Source organism: Pan paniscus, chromosome 8 (assembly GCF_029289425.2).
Source record: "Pan paniscus chromosome 8, NHGRI_mPanPan1-v2.0_pri, whole genome shotgun sequence".
Lineage (NCBI taxonomy): Eukaryota > Metazoa > Chordata > Mammalia > Primates > Hominidae > Pan > Pan paniscus.
The window spans coordinates 59,737,475-59,755,396 of record NC_073257.2 but is presented as its reverse complement, the minus strand read 5'-3'; the positions used below and the strand labels follow the sequence as shown (position 1 = coordinate 59,755,396).

The window sequence follows — 17,922 nt, the reverse complement described above, 5'->3', positions numbered from 1 at the left end:
GCGTTCCACCGGGTCCGCGTCCCTCCCGATTCAGCCCCACCCCGCCCTCGGAATCCGCTGCCTCAGCTCCTGCTGTGGCACTCCCCAGCAGCTTGCACCTCGCTCGCGGAGTCCTTGCTGAAGGCCAGGGCAGCTGTGCGGCCTGGCGCGGGTTACTTGATGCCGTGCAAAAGCCAGGAGACACATTTGGTTCTGGCCGCCCCGGAGTCACCGTGCCCGGGGCGAATGGACTATGGCTGGATTGGGAGTCCACTTCCTCCTCTGTAAAGATGCCAGACGAGGGAGATCTCGCGTTCTGGGGGTGCCCTATAGCCCTCTTTTAGCCAGAAGCGGTGGATCACGCCTGTAATCCCAGCCCTTTGGGAGGCCGAGGCAGGAGGATTGCTTGAGCCCATGAGTTCCAGACCAATCTGGGCAACATAGAGAGGCTACGTCTCTCAAAAAATAAATAAATAAATAAATAAATAAAAATAAAGCCAGCGTCGTGGCGGGGCGCCTGTGGTCCCAGCTACTCTGGAGGCTGAGGCGGGACGATCGCTTGAGCCTGGGAGGCAGAGGTTGTAGTGAGCTGAGATCGAGCCACTGCACTCCAGCCTGGGCGACAGAGCAAGACACTGACTCAAAGAAAAATAAATAAAATAAGGCCCTCTTTTTCCGGGACCAACAGACTCTGAGGGCAGGGACAAACTGACCCAGCCTAAACTGCCTCGCCTTCCCTGCTCCCGGGAAAGGGGCTTTCCCTGAGGGAAGGTAGCATCTTGCCATTTTCTTCCTGCACAGCTTTGCCTTCCCAGGGATCCGCCCATTGCCACCTGAGGAAATGCCTTGGAGCCCATCTAATCCCCAGCCCAGCTACTTGGGACGCCTACAGAGACTACATTGTCAGAGGATGCATCTTCCTCTAGTCTTGGAGGGTTTCTTTTCAATATGATCCCACCGGTGCATGCAAGGCCCAATTCTACATCAAAAAACTAGGCCCACTCCTGTCACCGAGACCCCCAGGCTTCAGGTCCTGTCACAGGGACCTTGTTATCACCCCCAGCAGCCTCCAGGTATTCACTCTGCATAGGCTATATACTGGGTGCTGGACTAGGGAGGCTACCTACGTGGCGCATGCTTCCCTTATCCCTGAAGAGCTTAGGATGTTGTAACTTCTTCACACTAGGCCTCTTACTTCTTGGAGATGTCAGTATCCGGGTAAATAATCCTTCTAACATCCTTTTGGTCTCATGAAGCCCATTCTTGTCCTCTGCCCTACCTCAGCTTCCCCCTCCCTCCATGATCAGACCTTAGACCTTGTCAGGTCCAAGGACTGCAACCCTCACAGTATCCCACTCTGACCACCACCTCCTATCTAGAGCAATGGACAGACTTTGTAGGTGAAAGCTGTCTTTGCTACTGGTTCTCCTATGCTCCCTCGCCTGGCTCCTGCAGGCGGTTGACTTCTCCAGGGACACAGTGGCCAGTGCCCAGCAGGTCCCACTCCTCTCACCAGCTCCAGGCAGTTTTATTATAGAGTAACTCTTCTGAGACACCGCTCCTTTCCCCAGCACCTAAGGAAGTATTTCTAGTAAGTTCCAGTGGTATAGCATCGGTGACTCTCCTGACAAGCAGAGGGCCATGGCTGGGTTCCTCTGATGAGGTGCAGGGGCAGGGCACTAAGAGGGGAGGACTCTCCTGAGTTCTCTACCTCAGCCCTAGACTAGTAGCTGCTCCTCCTATACTTCCTACTAGTCTGTGCCTGGTTACTCCACTTCCCTGTTGCAATTAACAATTCCCTATGTACACTTTTCCTGTTCAAATGACTGTGTGGCTTCTCTTTCCTAATCAGACTCTGACCAATATGCTATCATTTGCCAACAACTCCCAAAGTTTTATCAGTGACTCAGACCTCTAACCTGAACTCCAGCTGCCTCCATGAGATATCCATTTGGATGTTTAATGGACATTTCCAAAGTGATATGCCCTACAGAACTCAGAATCTTCCCTCTCAAACCAACTGCTCAGCAGTCTTATGATCTTAGTTGATGGCAATTCAGAAGTGAATTGCAGTACACCCGGTTTGTATCTGCAGAGAGAACTGGAGAACTGCTTAGTGTGGAAAACCCATACATTTGGTTTCAGAAGTGTGTGAGTAGAAACAGTTTTCCTTTTATGTTTGTTGGATGGATAATGATGAACCTAGCAGGACACAGAAAGCTAGGCAGCAGTGGAACTGAGAATGAAGTTATAGTTAATAGCAGAGAATGAAAAAGAAAAGACAGATAAACATTTTGAAGAAAGGACAGTAACGTATTCCCAACAGGTAGGATTTATAGGATGGAGAGAAGAGGCAAAGATAACTACAAAATTTCTAGCCTGAGAGACTGGTAGAAAAAAAATGGTGGTATCAGGGACAGACAGGGGTTATTAAGAAAAAGGATTGGATTTTTAAAATAAAGAAGATCTGGTGTAAAATTATCCTCATGAAAACTGGAAAACTAGGCATGTACTTCTCTCCATCATGCCCTTGCACAGTGCAGTCCTTCTGCCTGTCCATGCCTCGCCTCCCCCTCCCTAGGATTCCTCTTCCTCTCTTAAGACCCATCTCAAATATCACCTAGACTTGTAAGTAATTTACATGAAACTGGATACCTGAGGTTTCAAGCCTTTATCCCTTTGAAACTTTTTAATAACAAGTTACTGTTATCTCTTACTAAGTCCAACTTTATATTCGCCATTTTAACTAGCATCATTTCCATTTCCAAGAGGTATTTGGTGTGAAAGTGCAACTAAGTTTACTGTTAATCAAGATCAGAATAAAAGAATCTACCAAAAAAATTAACAAGATCCCCCTTTTAATGCATAATCTTTCATCCATCAGGCTGTAAGTTAAATACCTAACATAAAAGAAAGCTGTATGTTTTATGGATATGTACATATATAACTGCAGGGAATATGATTTGGAAGGATACACACTTAGAGAAGACTGGGGTCACAAGTGGTAGTCAAGGGAGTCTTCAGCTTTCTTTTTGTATTTCAATTTTGACAGAAATACATACATATGTATTATAATTTTAAATTTTTAATGAAAAAAAGTATTTTTCCTTTTTTTTCTTGATCTGTCACTACATTATATTTTTCCAATATCAGCTAAACCTTTGCTTCCCAGAAAGCTTAGTTGTCTTTTCAAAATTTATTCAGGTTAAAATAAAAGATTTAGACAATGAATTAAAAATCTAAGATGGTATTTGCCTACTTTATACAGAACAGTACATTGATGCTGCTAAAGCAATTAAAGTATAATTTTTATTTTCTTTCTTTTTTTTTTTTTTTTTTTGAGATGGAGTCTCACTCTGTCACCCAGGCTGAAGTGCAGTGGTGCAATCTCAGCTCATTGCAACCTCTGTCTCCTGGGTTCAAGCAATTCTCCTGCCTCCGCCTCCCCAGTAGCTGGGATTACAGGCGTGCACCACCGCACCCAGCTAATTTTTTTGTATGTTTAGTAGAGACAGGGTTTCACCATGTTGGCCAGGCTGGTCTCGAACTCCTGACCTCAAATGATCTGCCCGCCTCAGCCTCCCAAACTGCTGGGATTACAGGCATGAGCCACCACACCCAGCCTAAAGTGTGTACTTTTTCTTAGCTCCTATATGCAGTGCTCCTTCCCCATGCTGAATGTCTGAATTTTTATCTGAGACATAGTATTTCAGATGGTCATTACTTACGGGTGGTCATTAAGAGTTCCTCCCTGCTTCTAACCTTCCTCTCCTCATTTTAAATTAAGTTACGCTACATTATTGTGGATTAGAAAGTACATTAATATTAAGTGAAAAAATATGATCTGATGAGTAAGTGGCAAGAGTGTTAACGTATGAATATTAAGAGTTGTTCTGAGGCCTTTTTGCTTTTCTGGGGTTTCTGTGCTTGTGGTAGAACTCTTGGTTATTTTATAAATAGTTGCTGAAAAGTGAGAGAGTACAACTGGAAATCAGATTTCTGATGAATAAATCAAACCCTATTAAGAGAACCAGGTTCAAGTAATTTTAAAACCATTTGAATTTTCATAAATGTTTTGTTAATGATTAATTATAAAAAAAAAAAACAGTGACTCTAGCTGGAGGCTTTTGTGTGTTTGCTTTTGAGTCAGCTAGGAAAAGGAAGAAAAATTCAAGCTTAGTCAATTGTGGTTTTCACTGAATCTTTTTTAAAGTAATGAGCTGGTTTGTTTTCTTCATCACTATAGCAACTTAAGCTAGTTTCTGCTTTTGATTTTTATTTCTCCTAGAGAAACTTAGCATGCACTGCTCATTAGACTTGAGCATACTAAGGAATATCTGTGGTAATTAAGTTAAAAATCAGATCAGTGCTTTGTGCTGTATATAGTTGCAGATGTCTGCATTTCACTAATATTCTTTGGAAACATCTGGATACCAGTTAACATAAAATAACTGTTTAGTTGGTTTCTGTTCAGAATAGAAGGAATGATTTAAAAGTTCCCACTGTACTACATACGTCATTCTGTCCCTAGCCCTTCCTCCAGCTTTACTGAGATTGATAAATAATAAATATCATGGGTGGTGTGTCTTTAGTTTCCTCTGGTGAGCTGGATGCACAGATTACTTTGTCAGCAGGGTGGCCTTGATTTTTAGGCCATGTTTCTAATGGCATCAGCTCTGTGGCCGACACCTGTGTACCAAGCCCATTCACTATCTAGCTTAGCTGCTCTTTGTTAAAAGTATTTACCTTCATTCCTACTAGCACAGTTGACCAAAGACCCAGTTGATCCCAAACACTAGTAATGCATCAATGGAGTCTAACAGAGTTTTAAGATGTGTGTGTGTGTGTGTGTGTGTGTGTGTGTGTGTGTGTGTGTAGAGATGGGATCTCACCATTGTTGTCCAGGCTGGTCTTGCACACCTGAGCTCAAGTTCTCCTGCCTCAGCCTCCCAATGTGCTAGGACTACAGGCATGAGCCACCATGCCTAACCCTCTAAGACTTTGGGATACAAAAATACAATTTACTTTCCTCCATTTCTGGAATAAAACATCTCTTCCTTCCTCCCCCTAGTTTCTGTTCTGTGCCCCTGTTTGATCTCTGTTGGTCCTGTTCACCTTCAGCCTTCTCTGCTGAAGGAGGAAAGGCTTGGTTTTATAAAAAGTGACAATATTCAGACCACATAAGACCCTCTCTGTGCCATCCCAGGGGTGAGCAGTGCCCTGGCTTCTTGTGAGCTTCCATGTGGGGCTACTCGTTACCTCACCTGCTCTGGCTCATTCCAGCTCTACAGGGGTGCTTAACGTGACATCCATTGGACTCTCAGAAACGTGTGTTCTTATAGTTCTGGTCTAAAATAAGGAATAAAAATTGCCCACCGTGTTCCCTTTTGTACACTTTGGTTTTGGGCAGCTCTGATGTGAGACTTATTTTCTGAAATTATGCTGCCCCTCCCCCGAGGAGGGGGCAATGGAACAGTGGCAGCCAAGGAGCAGAAGTAGTTAGTTGGCACCTCTCAGGCATCAAAAGAGTGAGTAAATACTAACACTTCAAACAGATCCTCTAGGAGAGCACGCTGAAATTCACCAGAGACATGATGGGAATCAGACAGCAGAGGAGAGGGAAGCCTGCCGAGCTGGGACCCCCATGGAGCGGAAAGGGGCTCCCTAACACAGGGAAGAGGTGAGCAAGTGAGAGAACCCTGAAATTTCACAACTCCACCATGGACCTTCGCAATCCTAGTCACAGGGAGCCCTCTCATTGCCCCCGGGCCTCCAGATGAACACAGGGAGCCTGCTGGAGACCGTGCAGAGGCACTGCTCAATCCTACATGGATCCCACAGGCTTTTGATCCCTGATCTGCCTGGTGCAGCCACTGCTGCCTGCCATGGAGGGGAACTGGGCACTTTCGTGTGCCCCAAAGACAGATACTGCAGCTGTGGTAAGGAGGAGTGGGTAGACAGGGCTTCCCTCTGCTGCTCCTCTCTGCCAAACGGGACTTGCCTGCTTTGGTGACAGGCTGCCAGTGCCACCGCCCACCCCTGACTGAGCATGACAGCCACAGCTCACTGTTCCCCTAAGAACCCAACCCCCAGAGGCTGCCCATTAGCCCGTTCCACCACAGGCTTGCCTCTGCTGCCCCAGGCCAGGAAGGGAGCAGGAAGGTCAGGCACCTTCCTGAGCTCCTAACAGCAAAATCCAGCTTTGGGAGAGAAGTACAAGTGGACCAGGAGCCCAACAACTATCATTGCTCATTGCCCCAGCTGAAGGTTCCTGCCCTCCTGGGTGAACGGTGCACAGCACAGCCACCCTGCTATGCCTGAACATTGCAGCTGTGGCCTGGAGCCCTTCGGAAAGCCCAGCCCCCACAGTCCTGTGATCCGTTCTCAGGCTCCAGGGGATCAGCCCACCCCTCCCTATCACAGCCAGCACCTGAACTCTGGGCTGACTGGATCCTGGTCCAGCCACATCAGGACTCCTACATGCCATCTAGTGGGTCACTGAGAGGTGTGGGAGTTGGGGAATTACCTAGCCCAGTCCAACATCGCTGGCATCTGACTACCCTCTGGACCTGAGTTTGGGCCCACCCAAGCAGCCAACACTAGCCATGACTCCCACCCACATGGCTGACAGGCAGAGCCATTCTCCCTCTCTCCGTGGGGCGGCGGCATTACCACATTGGAGAACAGGCGAGCCATACAACTGCCTGCATTGGGCTGAGTGAAGAATTTCCACCCTGAAGCCACTCCTGTGGAGAGGCACAGGACAGGCATTTTCCACGTCTCTCAGCCACACTGTGGCCTGCAGATAGACCATAGTGTGCATCTGAACTGAGACACCAGCCCCAGAACAGGGGTGTGATAGGGAAGCAGATTGCATTCCTGCCTATCTAGACGTGGAGCCAGTGCAGCCCCCTCATCCCACCACAGAGACCTCTGTGCATTTCATCAGGAGCTCCCCCAGCCACCCCTATCATGGCTGGTGCCTACGCTTATCATTTGGGGTATTTGTGGGAAAGCCAGGGTTCCAGCTCTGCCCAGCTGCAACCTCTCTTCCACCCTCCCAACCTACTCTGAGCAGGAAGCTCAGGGAACCTGGCATTCTGCTGTCCAGTCCATCACCTGAAACAATAGAGAGCACCTCAGTGAGCAAAGGTCAAATATACACCCACGCGCTTATGCCACAGCCAGTAGTTAGTGAGCATCTCTCAGGCATCAAAATAGTGAGTAAATACTAACACTTCAAATAGATCCTTTAAGAGAGCATGCTGAAATTCACCAGAGACATGACAGGAATCACAGACAGCAGAGGAGAGTAAAGCCTGCAGAGCTGGGACCCCCATGGAGCGAAAAGAGGTTCCCTAACACAGAAGTGCCACCTACTGGCCTGCAGGTTGAACTGCACAGCCCAATAAAAAACAGAAGTGCACAGGGCTGCAGGAGAAAGGCCATAACCCCTACAGTGACACCCTCAAGGCAGGGGGAGGGAGAGATAACAGAGAAAATATCCCACATAAATGAAAATAAATTTGAACATAAGAAGTGTCAGCTCCTCCAGATGAGAAGGAACCAGTGTAAAAATTCTAGCACCATGAAAGATCTGAATGTTGTGACAACATCAAATAATCACACTAGCTCTCTAGCAATGAGCCCCAACGAAAATGAAAACCCCAAAATTACAGATAAAGAATTAAATGTATGGATTGCAGGGAAGGTAAATGAGAGCCAAGAGAAAGTTGAAAACTAACACAAAGAAACCATGAAAGCAAACCAGGAAATGAAGGAAGAGATAAATACCTTTAAAACAACAACAGAACTTCCGGAAATAAAAAATACACTTAAAGAATTTCAAAATACAGTTAAAAGCTTTAATGATCCAAGCAGAAGAAAAAATTTTCAGATCTTGAAGACTGGTATTTTGTTAACATAGTCAGACAAAAATATAGAAAAATGAATTTTAAAAAAGAACAAAGAAAGATGGGATTTTCACCAAACCTATAACTTATAGACATTCCTGAGAGAGAATAAGAAAAAGTAAGCAAAGCTGGAAAACATATCTGGGGGAATAATTCAGGAAAATTTCCTTAATCTTTCTAGAGAGGTAGACTTCAAAATATAAGAAACTCAGAATACACCTATAATTTACAGAATGGGAGAACATATTTGCAAATTATGCTTCCAACAAAGGACTAATATCCAGAATATATAAGGAAGTCAAACAACTAAACAGAAAAAACCAAAGAACTTCATTTAAAACTGAGCAAAGGATATGAACACTCATTTCTCAAAAGAAGAAATATAAGCAGCAAACACATGAAAAAATTCTCAACATCACCAATTATTAGAGAAAGGCAAATTAACACCACACTGAAATATCATCTTATACCAGTCAGAATGGCTATTTTTAAAAAGTTAAAAAACAACAGATGTTGGTGTGGATGTAGAGAAAATGAAACATTCATACACTGATGGTGGGAATGTAAATTAATTAAATATCTATGGAAATCAGCTTGGAGATTTTTCAAAGAACTAAAAATAGAACTACCATGTTACTCAGTAATCCAACTACTGGGTATCTATCCAAAGGAAAAGAAATCATTATATAAAAAAAGACATCTGTACTCGTACATTTAACTCAGCACTATTCACAATAGCAAAGTCATGGAACCAATCTAAGTATCCATCATTGGTTGACTAGATAAATAAAATGTGGTATATATACACTATGGAATATTATGCAGCCATAAAAAAGGAAATTATGTTCTTTGCAGCAACATGATGGAGGTGGAGGCCATTATCCGAAGCGAACTAACTCAGAAACAAAAAATCAAATACTGCATGTTCTCGCTTATAAGTAGGAACTAAACAATACGTATACATCGACATAAGGATGGAAATAAGATGGGAAATAAGAGGGTGGGAGGGGGATGAGGGCTGAAAGACTGCCTATTGGAAACAATTTTCAGTATCTGGGTGATGGCTACGCTAGAAGCCCAATCTCCACCAGTACACAATATATCCTTGAAACAAACATGCACATGTGCCCCCGAATCTAAAATTTAAAAAGGCAGCCCACCTGCAACTCAGTCCACCTGCATGACCAAGGGTTGTGCCCCCTTTTCTCCCTTCACTAGGGTGAGGAGCTTCTGACTGATGCCAAACCGGGGAGATCAACTCAGCTGGAGTGGAGGAGGCAGGGCTGGAGCGGCCCACAGAAGGGTGGCTGGCAAAGTTCCCTCTGCCTGCTCCTACTGTCACTGTTCAACACAGAAAGCCTGGGAGGGTCCCTGTGGGTGGCCAGGGTGGAGGGGTTCTCCCCTCTGATGTCCTCTAAGCTCGCCTTCTTAATCTATGACTTCCTCCCTTGAGGGATGAGGAAGGATGACAGGCCCTAACTTGAGTTCACATTGGCTAAACTCCAAAGGCTCTCAATCCCCATTAACAAACATATGTTGATTTCACCAGGATCACATACAGCTCTTCATGAAATTGCACATGCATTTCTCCTTATGGGGTCTCAGAGCCACAGAGATGGAAAGCAGCATCTTCATGTTTACACATCGGTTAACACAGGAGCACAGACCAGCTGCAGAGAAGTGGGCTTGAACCTCCCAGGGCAGAAACATAGTTGTCATTAATTAGAGACAACCCAATCTGAGGAAGAGATAAAATCTCTCTACACTTTTAGGTTATTTTAATTCCCTTTCTTTTTCCTATCTATCTATATATCTTTTTATTTATTTATTTATTTATTTATTTTGAGATAGGTTCTCACTCTGTTGCCCAGTCTGGCGTGCAGAGGCTAGCTGCAACCTCCACCTACTGGGCTCAATCAATCCTCCCACCTCAGCCTCCTGAGTAGCTGGGACCAGAGGCAGGCCATCATGCCTGGCTAATTTTCATATTTTGGGTAGAGACGGGGTTTTGCTATGTTGTCCAAGTTGGTCTTGAACTCCTGGACTCAAGCAATCTGCCTGCCTTGGCCTCCCAAAGGCCTTCCATAAGCCACCATGCCTGACTTCCCTTTCTGCCTAATGAAAGCTTCCCCACACTTTTCCTGGTGTCATGAGTATAATGAACATTTTGTCCCTGAGTCTTGAGAGACACACAGTTCCAGGCACCTTGCAAAGTTGCGTTGGCTGCTCTGGCACATTTGTATGTGGCTGTAGGCATTAGGCAGCTGGGCCAGGCAGTCTAGAGCCAGAGGGTGCACTGTCTGGCTGTCCATCCATTCCCACACCTGCACAGACATGTGACCCACCTCTCTGGACCCTGCCTATGGGGCCGCACACAGGCCATGCACCTGCTGGCCAGGCACCAGGCACCCTTGTCATAAATATCTCCACCTGTCCAGCAATGAGGTGGGAACACTCAATTCTTTGTGAAAATCTCTGTATTTACAATACCAGAAGTGTGTGTATTTTGTGAAACAAAAACTCTCTAAAAAACAAAGCAAGACAAAAAATTGATGAAGCCAGGCCTCCCATTCCAGGAAGAATGTTGAGAAGTGAAGTGTGGAGGGGTGGCATGTTCTCTTTAGCACCGACGGTTGCTCAGGGAATGAGCCTCAAAATGGAGAAAAACCAAATGACTGAGTCCCATCCACCCCCAGGGCTCCAGTGCTCTCTTCCATTTCCTCAACATTGACCTGGCTTATTTATCTGGACGCCTTGTGCAGGGCGTTGTGTGCCTGGAAAAGCCTCTCATAACCAGCTTGGGAGATAGATGTGCAGACACAGAGGGGAGAGGCTGGGGAAGGGTGGGAGAGGCCTGTTTCCCAACATCGCAGCTGGCAGGACCCAGATGCGGAGTCCAGGCTGCGGCAGGACAGGCGGGTGCAAGATGGAGAAGGGGGACAAGAAAGAGTAACTCCTCGGGATGACGGCATTGAAGGTCAAAGTCATGCAACCTAGAGAAAGCCCCCAAAGCCCTACACATATAGGCAAGCCATTGTGTTGAAGCCTAAAAAAAAAAACAAAACATGGAGCGGGGACATTGCCATCCAAATTAGTCAATACTGTTTAAAACCTAAACCTGGTATATTTTTAACTTGTACTTACCTTTCAAAAATTCTATGGAAAAGCATAAATATTGCATTCTAGTAGATGGGGGAGGTGGAGAGCAGTTGATTTACTCTCAAGATAGATTAGGTATGACGGGACAACCTCAGCCACAGCCCCCCAGGGGGTCCCCTCCTCATGCGCTCAGGGGCCCCATGTGAGGTGCCCTTGGCCTGTGTGGGTGGCACCTCGGGCTGTCCTGTAGCCACTGTCTGCACACACTGGATGGTAGGATCCTGCCTGTTGACACTCATCTCTGTTGGGGCTGTGCTTCCTTCTTTGGGGACAAATGACTAAGAGGGGAAGTTTTTCTTCTCTAATGAAATGAGGAAAATTTGCTGAAGTTTGCTTGGGGGGACAGTGTGGGGTATCTAGAAAGAGAATTCGCATTTTCAGAAACACTCATTGCCTTCTGGGATACATTCAGAATTTGAGTAGCCAAAAAAATGGAAAGCAGGGACAAGGGTGTGAGGAGTACAGGAAATAAAATACACAAGTATTTTTCATTGCAAAAAAAGCTAGGGAGGGAGATACGGCATTGAATTCATATTTCAAAGACTTTGGGGGCTTTTTTTTAGAGAGGAATTTGGCCTAAGACCTCATGGTCCCACCCTTTGGTGACAGATGAATTTGGGGCTGTTAGGAGTGGAATGAATCCATGTCTGGCATCCCCATGGCACCAGGGTGCTGTGTTCTGGCAGGTGCAGTATAAATCCAGCTCATTCAGAGGACAAGCTCCCTGGTGACAAACTCTTTGGTTGATCAGCAAGAATTCAACTCCTTTGACCATAAACAAAGACTCAATGTATATGTCCAGTTCAGCAACAAAGGCCTGTCAATCTTGGGTGTGTGGTGCCTTAGAAGTTGGGTTCTAGGGGAGGCAGTGACAAAGGGGGTTCTGCAGTGTGCCCGAGAAGAGCAGGGAGCAGTGGCAACATCCTGGAGGGAGGCCTCGGGCACCTAGTGGGGAGGAGGTGGCACCTGGGGGAGCAGGTGACGGGGAGGCACTCTCAGCTGGGTTGAAGGCAGCTCTTTGCGTTGCAGAATCTGTGCTTGGGAAAAGTACTCCCGGCTGTGTCTCAGGCACATCCTTGGGCTGCAGGGAGCCTGTGGTAGGGAAAGGCACTCCTGGCTGTGTGGAAAGCAGATCCTTGGGCAGCAGGGACCCTGTGTGCATTGGGACTGTGCAAGGGCTAAGCTGAGGTACCTTCTCCATAGGGAAGAGAAGAGAGAGAAGGTCACTGTGATGGCATTGGAATTGGGCTCAGAAGGCTGCGGTTGCCTGGCTCAAGGGGTGGGGCCAGGACCCATCGAGACCCACAGTGTGGGCCTTGCTGTGCTCCTCCTCTCTCCCCTGGGTGCTGCCTCCAGCCTAGACTCCTCCTTCCAGACCTAGCTCAAGTGTCGAATGTCTCCCCTGCCTCTCCAGGCAGCCCTGGGTCTCTGACTCTGGCCTCCCTCACTTGGGGTTGAACTTGTCTTCTTCTCCCTGGTAGCCAGGAGGAGCCCCCAGTTACCTCTGTGCCCCAGCATGGCCTGGAAGGCTCTAGTGAGCATATGGAAGGGATAAGCACTCACCACAGCCCTCAAGGCTGGCTCCAGGGACCCTTGGGTGGGTGATGAGCTGAGAAGGCAGCAGCTCCACGGTTCCCTTGGTTTGGGAAGAGGATGATCCAGACCCGTAGGAACAGCTAATTCTGTCTTGCAAAAGCAGTTGCTTTGCTTTCATCCTGGGCACACACCGGTGTAGCCAATCCACCACCAACACAGCTGCAAGCCACACAGAGATTGTCTTTGTGTTCATCTGCGATGCCTTCCTCTCTGCTGGCTTCTTATGCTCATGATCGGGGCAACCCTGTCTGAAGACTTGATAGGGCCTTTCAAAAAGGCCCTCAGGGTCACTCTAAGTAAGGTCAAAGGGACTGGGGTTCATTCCTGCCTCTAACCACAGGCAAGTCAATCAGCCTCTTGGGAATGGCTTTTCCATCTGTCAAATGGGTCCAGCAATACTAAACACGGATTGGTCACCCCAAGTCCATTCTTCCTGTCTTCCTTACTAACGAAGCCTGCTTTTGTTAAGAGAGGAAACGTACTCAGCTGTAAAATGACCTTTTCCTGGTCTCCCTTGCTGAGCAGCATAGCCATGTGAATGCACTCTGGCAGTGGAGTATAAATAGGAATTGTTGGGCATTGCTTTAAAGAAGGCTGCTTTCCCTTTTTCCTTCTTCTTTCTGCCTGGAGTATGAGTGTGATGGCTGGAGCTCCAGAAGCCATCTTGTAAGCATGAAAGCAAGTTGAAAGCCTGGCCTTTTCAAGGAGAATTGTTAGGTTTCCCCAAGGCTGTTCTCTTGGGGGCTTAGCAGGCAGTGAATTAGATAACAGTCTTTCTCAGAGCCCCTCAGCTTTCCATTTCTTAATTTGCCTAAGCTGTCCTCTGTTTCTGGAATGCTCTTCCTAACCTTGTCTGCCCAGTGAACTGCTGCTCACCTTTTCAGACTCAGCTCCAGAGTGGCCTCCTCCAGGAAGCCCCTTATCCTTGCTCCCAGCTAAAGTACCACCCTTCTTGGTCTTTCTGGTCATCTCCTGGCTGAAGGCTGAGCCCGTTATGGGAAATGCCATGTCCTTGTAGATGTGCCTGTCCCTGCTCTGCAAGCATGAGGACTGTAACTGCATTCCCTTCAGCACCTGTGGCTGGAGGGCTGCAGCAGGCTCCCAGAATGCCAGTGGGCATATGCCACTTTGCCTCGACCTCCCCATCTGTGATGTGGCGCTGATGATGCCCACAGACCACAGCAGAGGCAGCAGCCCATCAATGCTTGTGGTTTCCCTGGCATGGGGCCTGTTCAGCTCCTTCTCTACTCAAGGCCACCCTTCCCAGGCTGCCTGGAATCCCAGGGGTCTCCTGCCAGGCCAGTCTCAGCCTGATGGTCCCAAGGAAACCCTCTATTCCTCACAGGTGTTCCCCAGAGCATGCAGACTTTGAGCTTGCTTGAACCTGTCATTCATGCATAAAGCCTCCCCTTGGGCATGTGAGTGGCAAATGCCTCAAATGCTGGATTCCCTTATGGAGACGGTCTCTCTTTTACTGAGAGGGACCCTTCTCCCCTCTAGGCCCCGTCCTGGGATCTTCCCTCTTCTGCCCCTGCCCTGCTAGTCCCCATCCAGGATGATGCTCACTTTCCCCTTGTGCCCCCTCAGACCCTGTCCTGAGCCACCTGTGTCTACAGCTGCCTGTCCACCCTCCTCCATGCCCAATTGGGCTCCTGCCACCTTTTCAGGGATTCAGGCTTCCTTCTTAGTACAACCCAAGTGTGTCAGCCTGCTCTCCCTGGCTCCACCCATTTAGTCCTCCCAGGACCATCTTCCCTCCCAGCTCACACCCTCCAGAGAAGCTCTACACTGCTGGCAGAATCCAGTCCCTCCACCCAGCCTGCACGTCAGACCGTCCCTGCCAGGCTCCTGGGGTCTCCACACCCTGCCTTCAGGCAATCAGAGCCCAGCTACAAGAAGAACTGGCCATGCCCTGGCACCTTCCCTCGCTCCTCTGCCTTGAGGGCTCTGTTCCTCTGCCTTAAGGGCTCTGCTCCTCACCTCTCCATGTTGCACATCCAAGCCCAGCCATCGTGTGCCTCAGCCTCAGCTCTGATGCTGCCTCTGACAAGCTGACTTCCCTGAAGGGGAGCACCCTGGTCCCAAAGCCCCAGAGCACTAGAGCTGAGCCTCTTTCTCTTTCTCCAGACAGCCTCTCTCTCTCCTTGCAGCACAGAGTTGGGGACTCCTTCACATCATGAAACCCTCAACTTCCCTGCCCCAGGTCACACACCAAGTTCAAGGCTGAGCACAGGGCAAAAGCAAACCAGAGAGTCCATGGGCTTGGCCCAGACCTCAGCCTGGAGGCACAGGGACAATTTCTCTCCACTTCTCCTTTGAGCCCAAGAAGTCTCAGCACCATATTCCATCCGCCACTGCCCCCTGACCACAGGCCAACTGGACCCAGAACACAGGACACTTCATCAGGATGTCTGGGCCACAGTCCCGGCCTCACAGAGGTGGCTCTGTCAGGGGGGCTCAAAGCCCCACCTCACTCTTCCTGGCACCATCCAGACTATAAGGCCCAGACAAGATCTCATCTGCTGTTCAGTGCTCTCTTCTGTCCACCCAGGCCTCAGCTTCAACCCTCTTGCCTCTGAGCAATCCCTGTGTGCAGTGAAGCCATTGTGTTCAAGCCTTCTGGCATGGTTAGGAGGCATAGTGGGAACCAGAAAGGATAATGCCACTCCCAGAAGGAGATAGGCCCTCCTCCTGGCACTGCCAACCCAGCCTGAGGGATCTGTGCTGACATTGTGAGGGGCTGCCTGTGCTAGTTTTTGTGGGAGGGGAGGTGCCAGCTATGGGGTTCCAGGGTGCCGGGGGCCTGCTGACTGCCGACCACTCATTTCTCCCTGCCGTATATCAATTTTTACACCAGTGCTGAAGTCCTCCCAGGGACATTCCAACTTCAGACCCTGTATTGTCTTCCTTCCTTCTCCTAATGTTTGTCTTTCTTTATTTCCAGAGCTCCTCTTTCTTTTTCTAAGCTAGGCGCTTTACACACCTATTCTTCTTTACTTCTCAGAGTAAAGCCCTGCAGAAACACTGAGACACAAATAATGGGTGATCAATGCTTTTCCTGGGTTGGGGGCTAAGATGGTCATCTTTCCAGGTGTGAGGAGAGAGGGTGAGGCAAGGTGGGGACACAGCGGGCCACCTCCTCTCCACAACAGGATGAGAGATAAAGGGTAGGTTCCCCTCTCAGTATTCTCCCTGTCAAGCACTAAGAGGAGTCTGGCATGCATTTGCACAGGAGGTTCTTAGATGTGCTGGTGCTCTCCTAGTGTCCCGGACAGCTGATGAGCCAGAACTGTCCACATCCATCCTGATGCTGGAGTGGGCAACTGCCACCAGGTGCAGACCACTGGCAGACAGGCCTGGATTGGATCTGGCTATACAGGCTCACCTTGCCATTCCCTTAGCCTTGCCATAGCATAGCCTAGCATTCTTTATGTCTCCATTTCATTTTATCCTTATTTTTGAGACAAGAAAGATGAAAGTTGGAGAAGCTAAACCACTCTGAGCCATGTTCTTCTATGATTACCCTTGGAAATGCCAAAGGGGTTTCTCACTTCTCCACAGTTATGCCCAAAACAGATTCCTGTTCATACATGTCATATCTGAAATGTTTCCTTGTGAAGCAGAAAAACAACCAAAAGTATATTCAAAGGACCGTGTCTCACTAGAAATACTCATTCATTCATTCAACAGAGAGCCCTGTATCTGTGAACCCAGATGCAAGACAAAAACTACTTGTGGAAAACATACTCCTGTCAACACTGACCTGCAGGGCTGGTGCGTGCCTGTCTTCCACACCCTGCATCCGTGTGACACTGACTATCATCATGAACAGATTGACAAGGACAATATTTGATTTCCTACCTTTGGTTCACCAACTCCAAGCTGCCCCAAAATATTCACACTGGCTGTATCTTCTGCTTGAAAGGAATCCCCCAGATTTTTACTCCACTGACTTCTTATCATTTTTTCTCAGTTTAACTGTCACTCCCTCCCTCTTCCTCTCCTTTTCTCCCTAAAGAGTCTTCTCTGGCCAACCAGGCATTTGTTGACACATTAATGACTTTCAATCCTTTGGACAGTATCTGTCACCATCTGACTCTCCCTAAGAAAATGTAAACCTGCCATGAAAGTGAGACATTCTTCGTCTGGTTCATTTTGTCATCCCAGCACCTGATGTGGAATACATTTTTGCTGAATTAATAAATATGAATAAATCTGTGAATATTTTCCTTTGAACATTTTTCCTTGTGACAAAGCTGGTCTTGAAATTAAAGAAAAAATAAAAAAATTTCCACTGCTTTTATGCTTATCTAGACCTCTAGAATAAGGATTCATGGATAATGAAATCAAACTTGTATTTATTCTAGTTATTATTAGTAATTATATATGTGTATATATATAATCTCATATATATTTAAATTATTTTGTATATATTTTAGTGTATTATGAAATCAGGCTTTTATTTGAGCTTTTCCCCAATAGCTTGCCAAAGTTTACAAAAACATTTGTGTTAAATCAAACTAAATTTGACCTAAGAAAACCTCTGTAATTGCATACTTGAGTTCTCACACATGAACTGCAACCTAACAAACTGAAACCCTAAATGAGAAGTCTGCTTCTGTAACAATAGCTGAGTCTTAGCCAATCACAGAAGCCATGCTTCAACCACTCATAAGGAGCCAATTGTTCAAACCATGTTCAAATAAGGCAAATGCCAAGGTGTAACTAATCCAGATGTTTGTACTTCACTTTCATTTTCTGTATGTCATTTCTTTTTCTGACCATACATCATATCTGACCATATGGTACCCACAGACCCTCTCTGAATCTGTTCTGATTCTGATGTTGTCTGAGACACATTTTTTTCTTGATCAGTTAAACTCTGTTACATTTAATTTGTTTAAATTTTTCTTTTGACAGATTTGGTGTCAGAAGATAAGTAAAACTGCAAAAGGCTGGAGAGGCTTCAAGATGGCTGACTAGAGGCATCAAGAACTCACCTCCTCCACAAAGAAAAATAAAAATAGCAAGTAATCACACTTCAAGAAGAACATCTAAGAGTGAACGCTGGAATTCAATAGATAAATGATGGGAAATAACTGAGGCATGAAAATGGAAGAAAGTGAGGCAGCAAGCTTGGCTGGGATTGGCTGGGAACCCAGAGTGGCTCCCTAGTGCAAGAAAAAGGTTAGTGAGAGATCCACAGCGGTTGACATTCTGACCATGGATTTTATAACCATAGCCAAAGGAAAACCCCTCAACCCTCATAGGCCCT

The 17,922-nt window shown here is 47.0% G+C and overlaps 1 protein-coding gene across 1 annotated transcript in view; it reads right to left on the bottom strand.

The window, feature by feature from the left end:
* Positions 1-11,893: 11,893 nt before the first annotated feature.
* Positions 11,894-17,922, bottom strand: part of LOC100969124 (anthrax toxin receptor-like) — a 748,177-nt gene continuing 742,148 nt past the window's right edge. Inside the window, 3 exon segments of the mRNA XM_057298862.1 lie at positions 11,894-12,083; positions 12,085-12,243; positions 14,567-14,584. Coding sequence (XP_057154845.1) covers positions 11,894-12,083; positions 12,085-12,243; positions 14,567-14,584 — 367 coding nt within the window.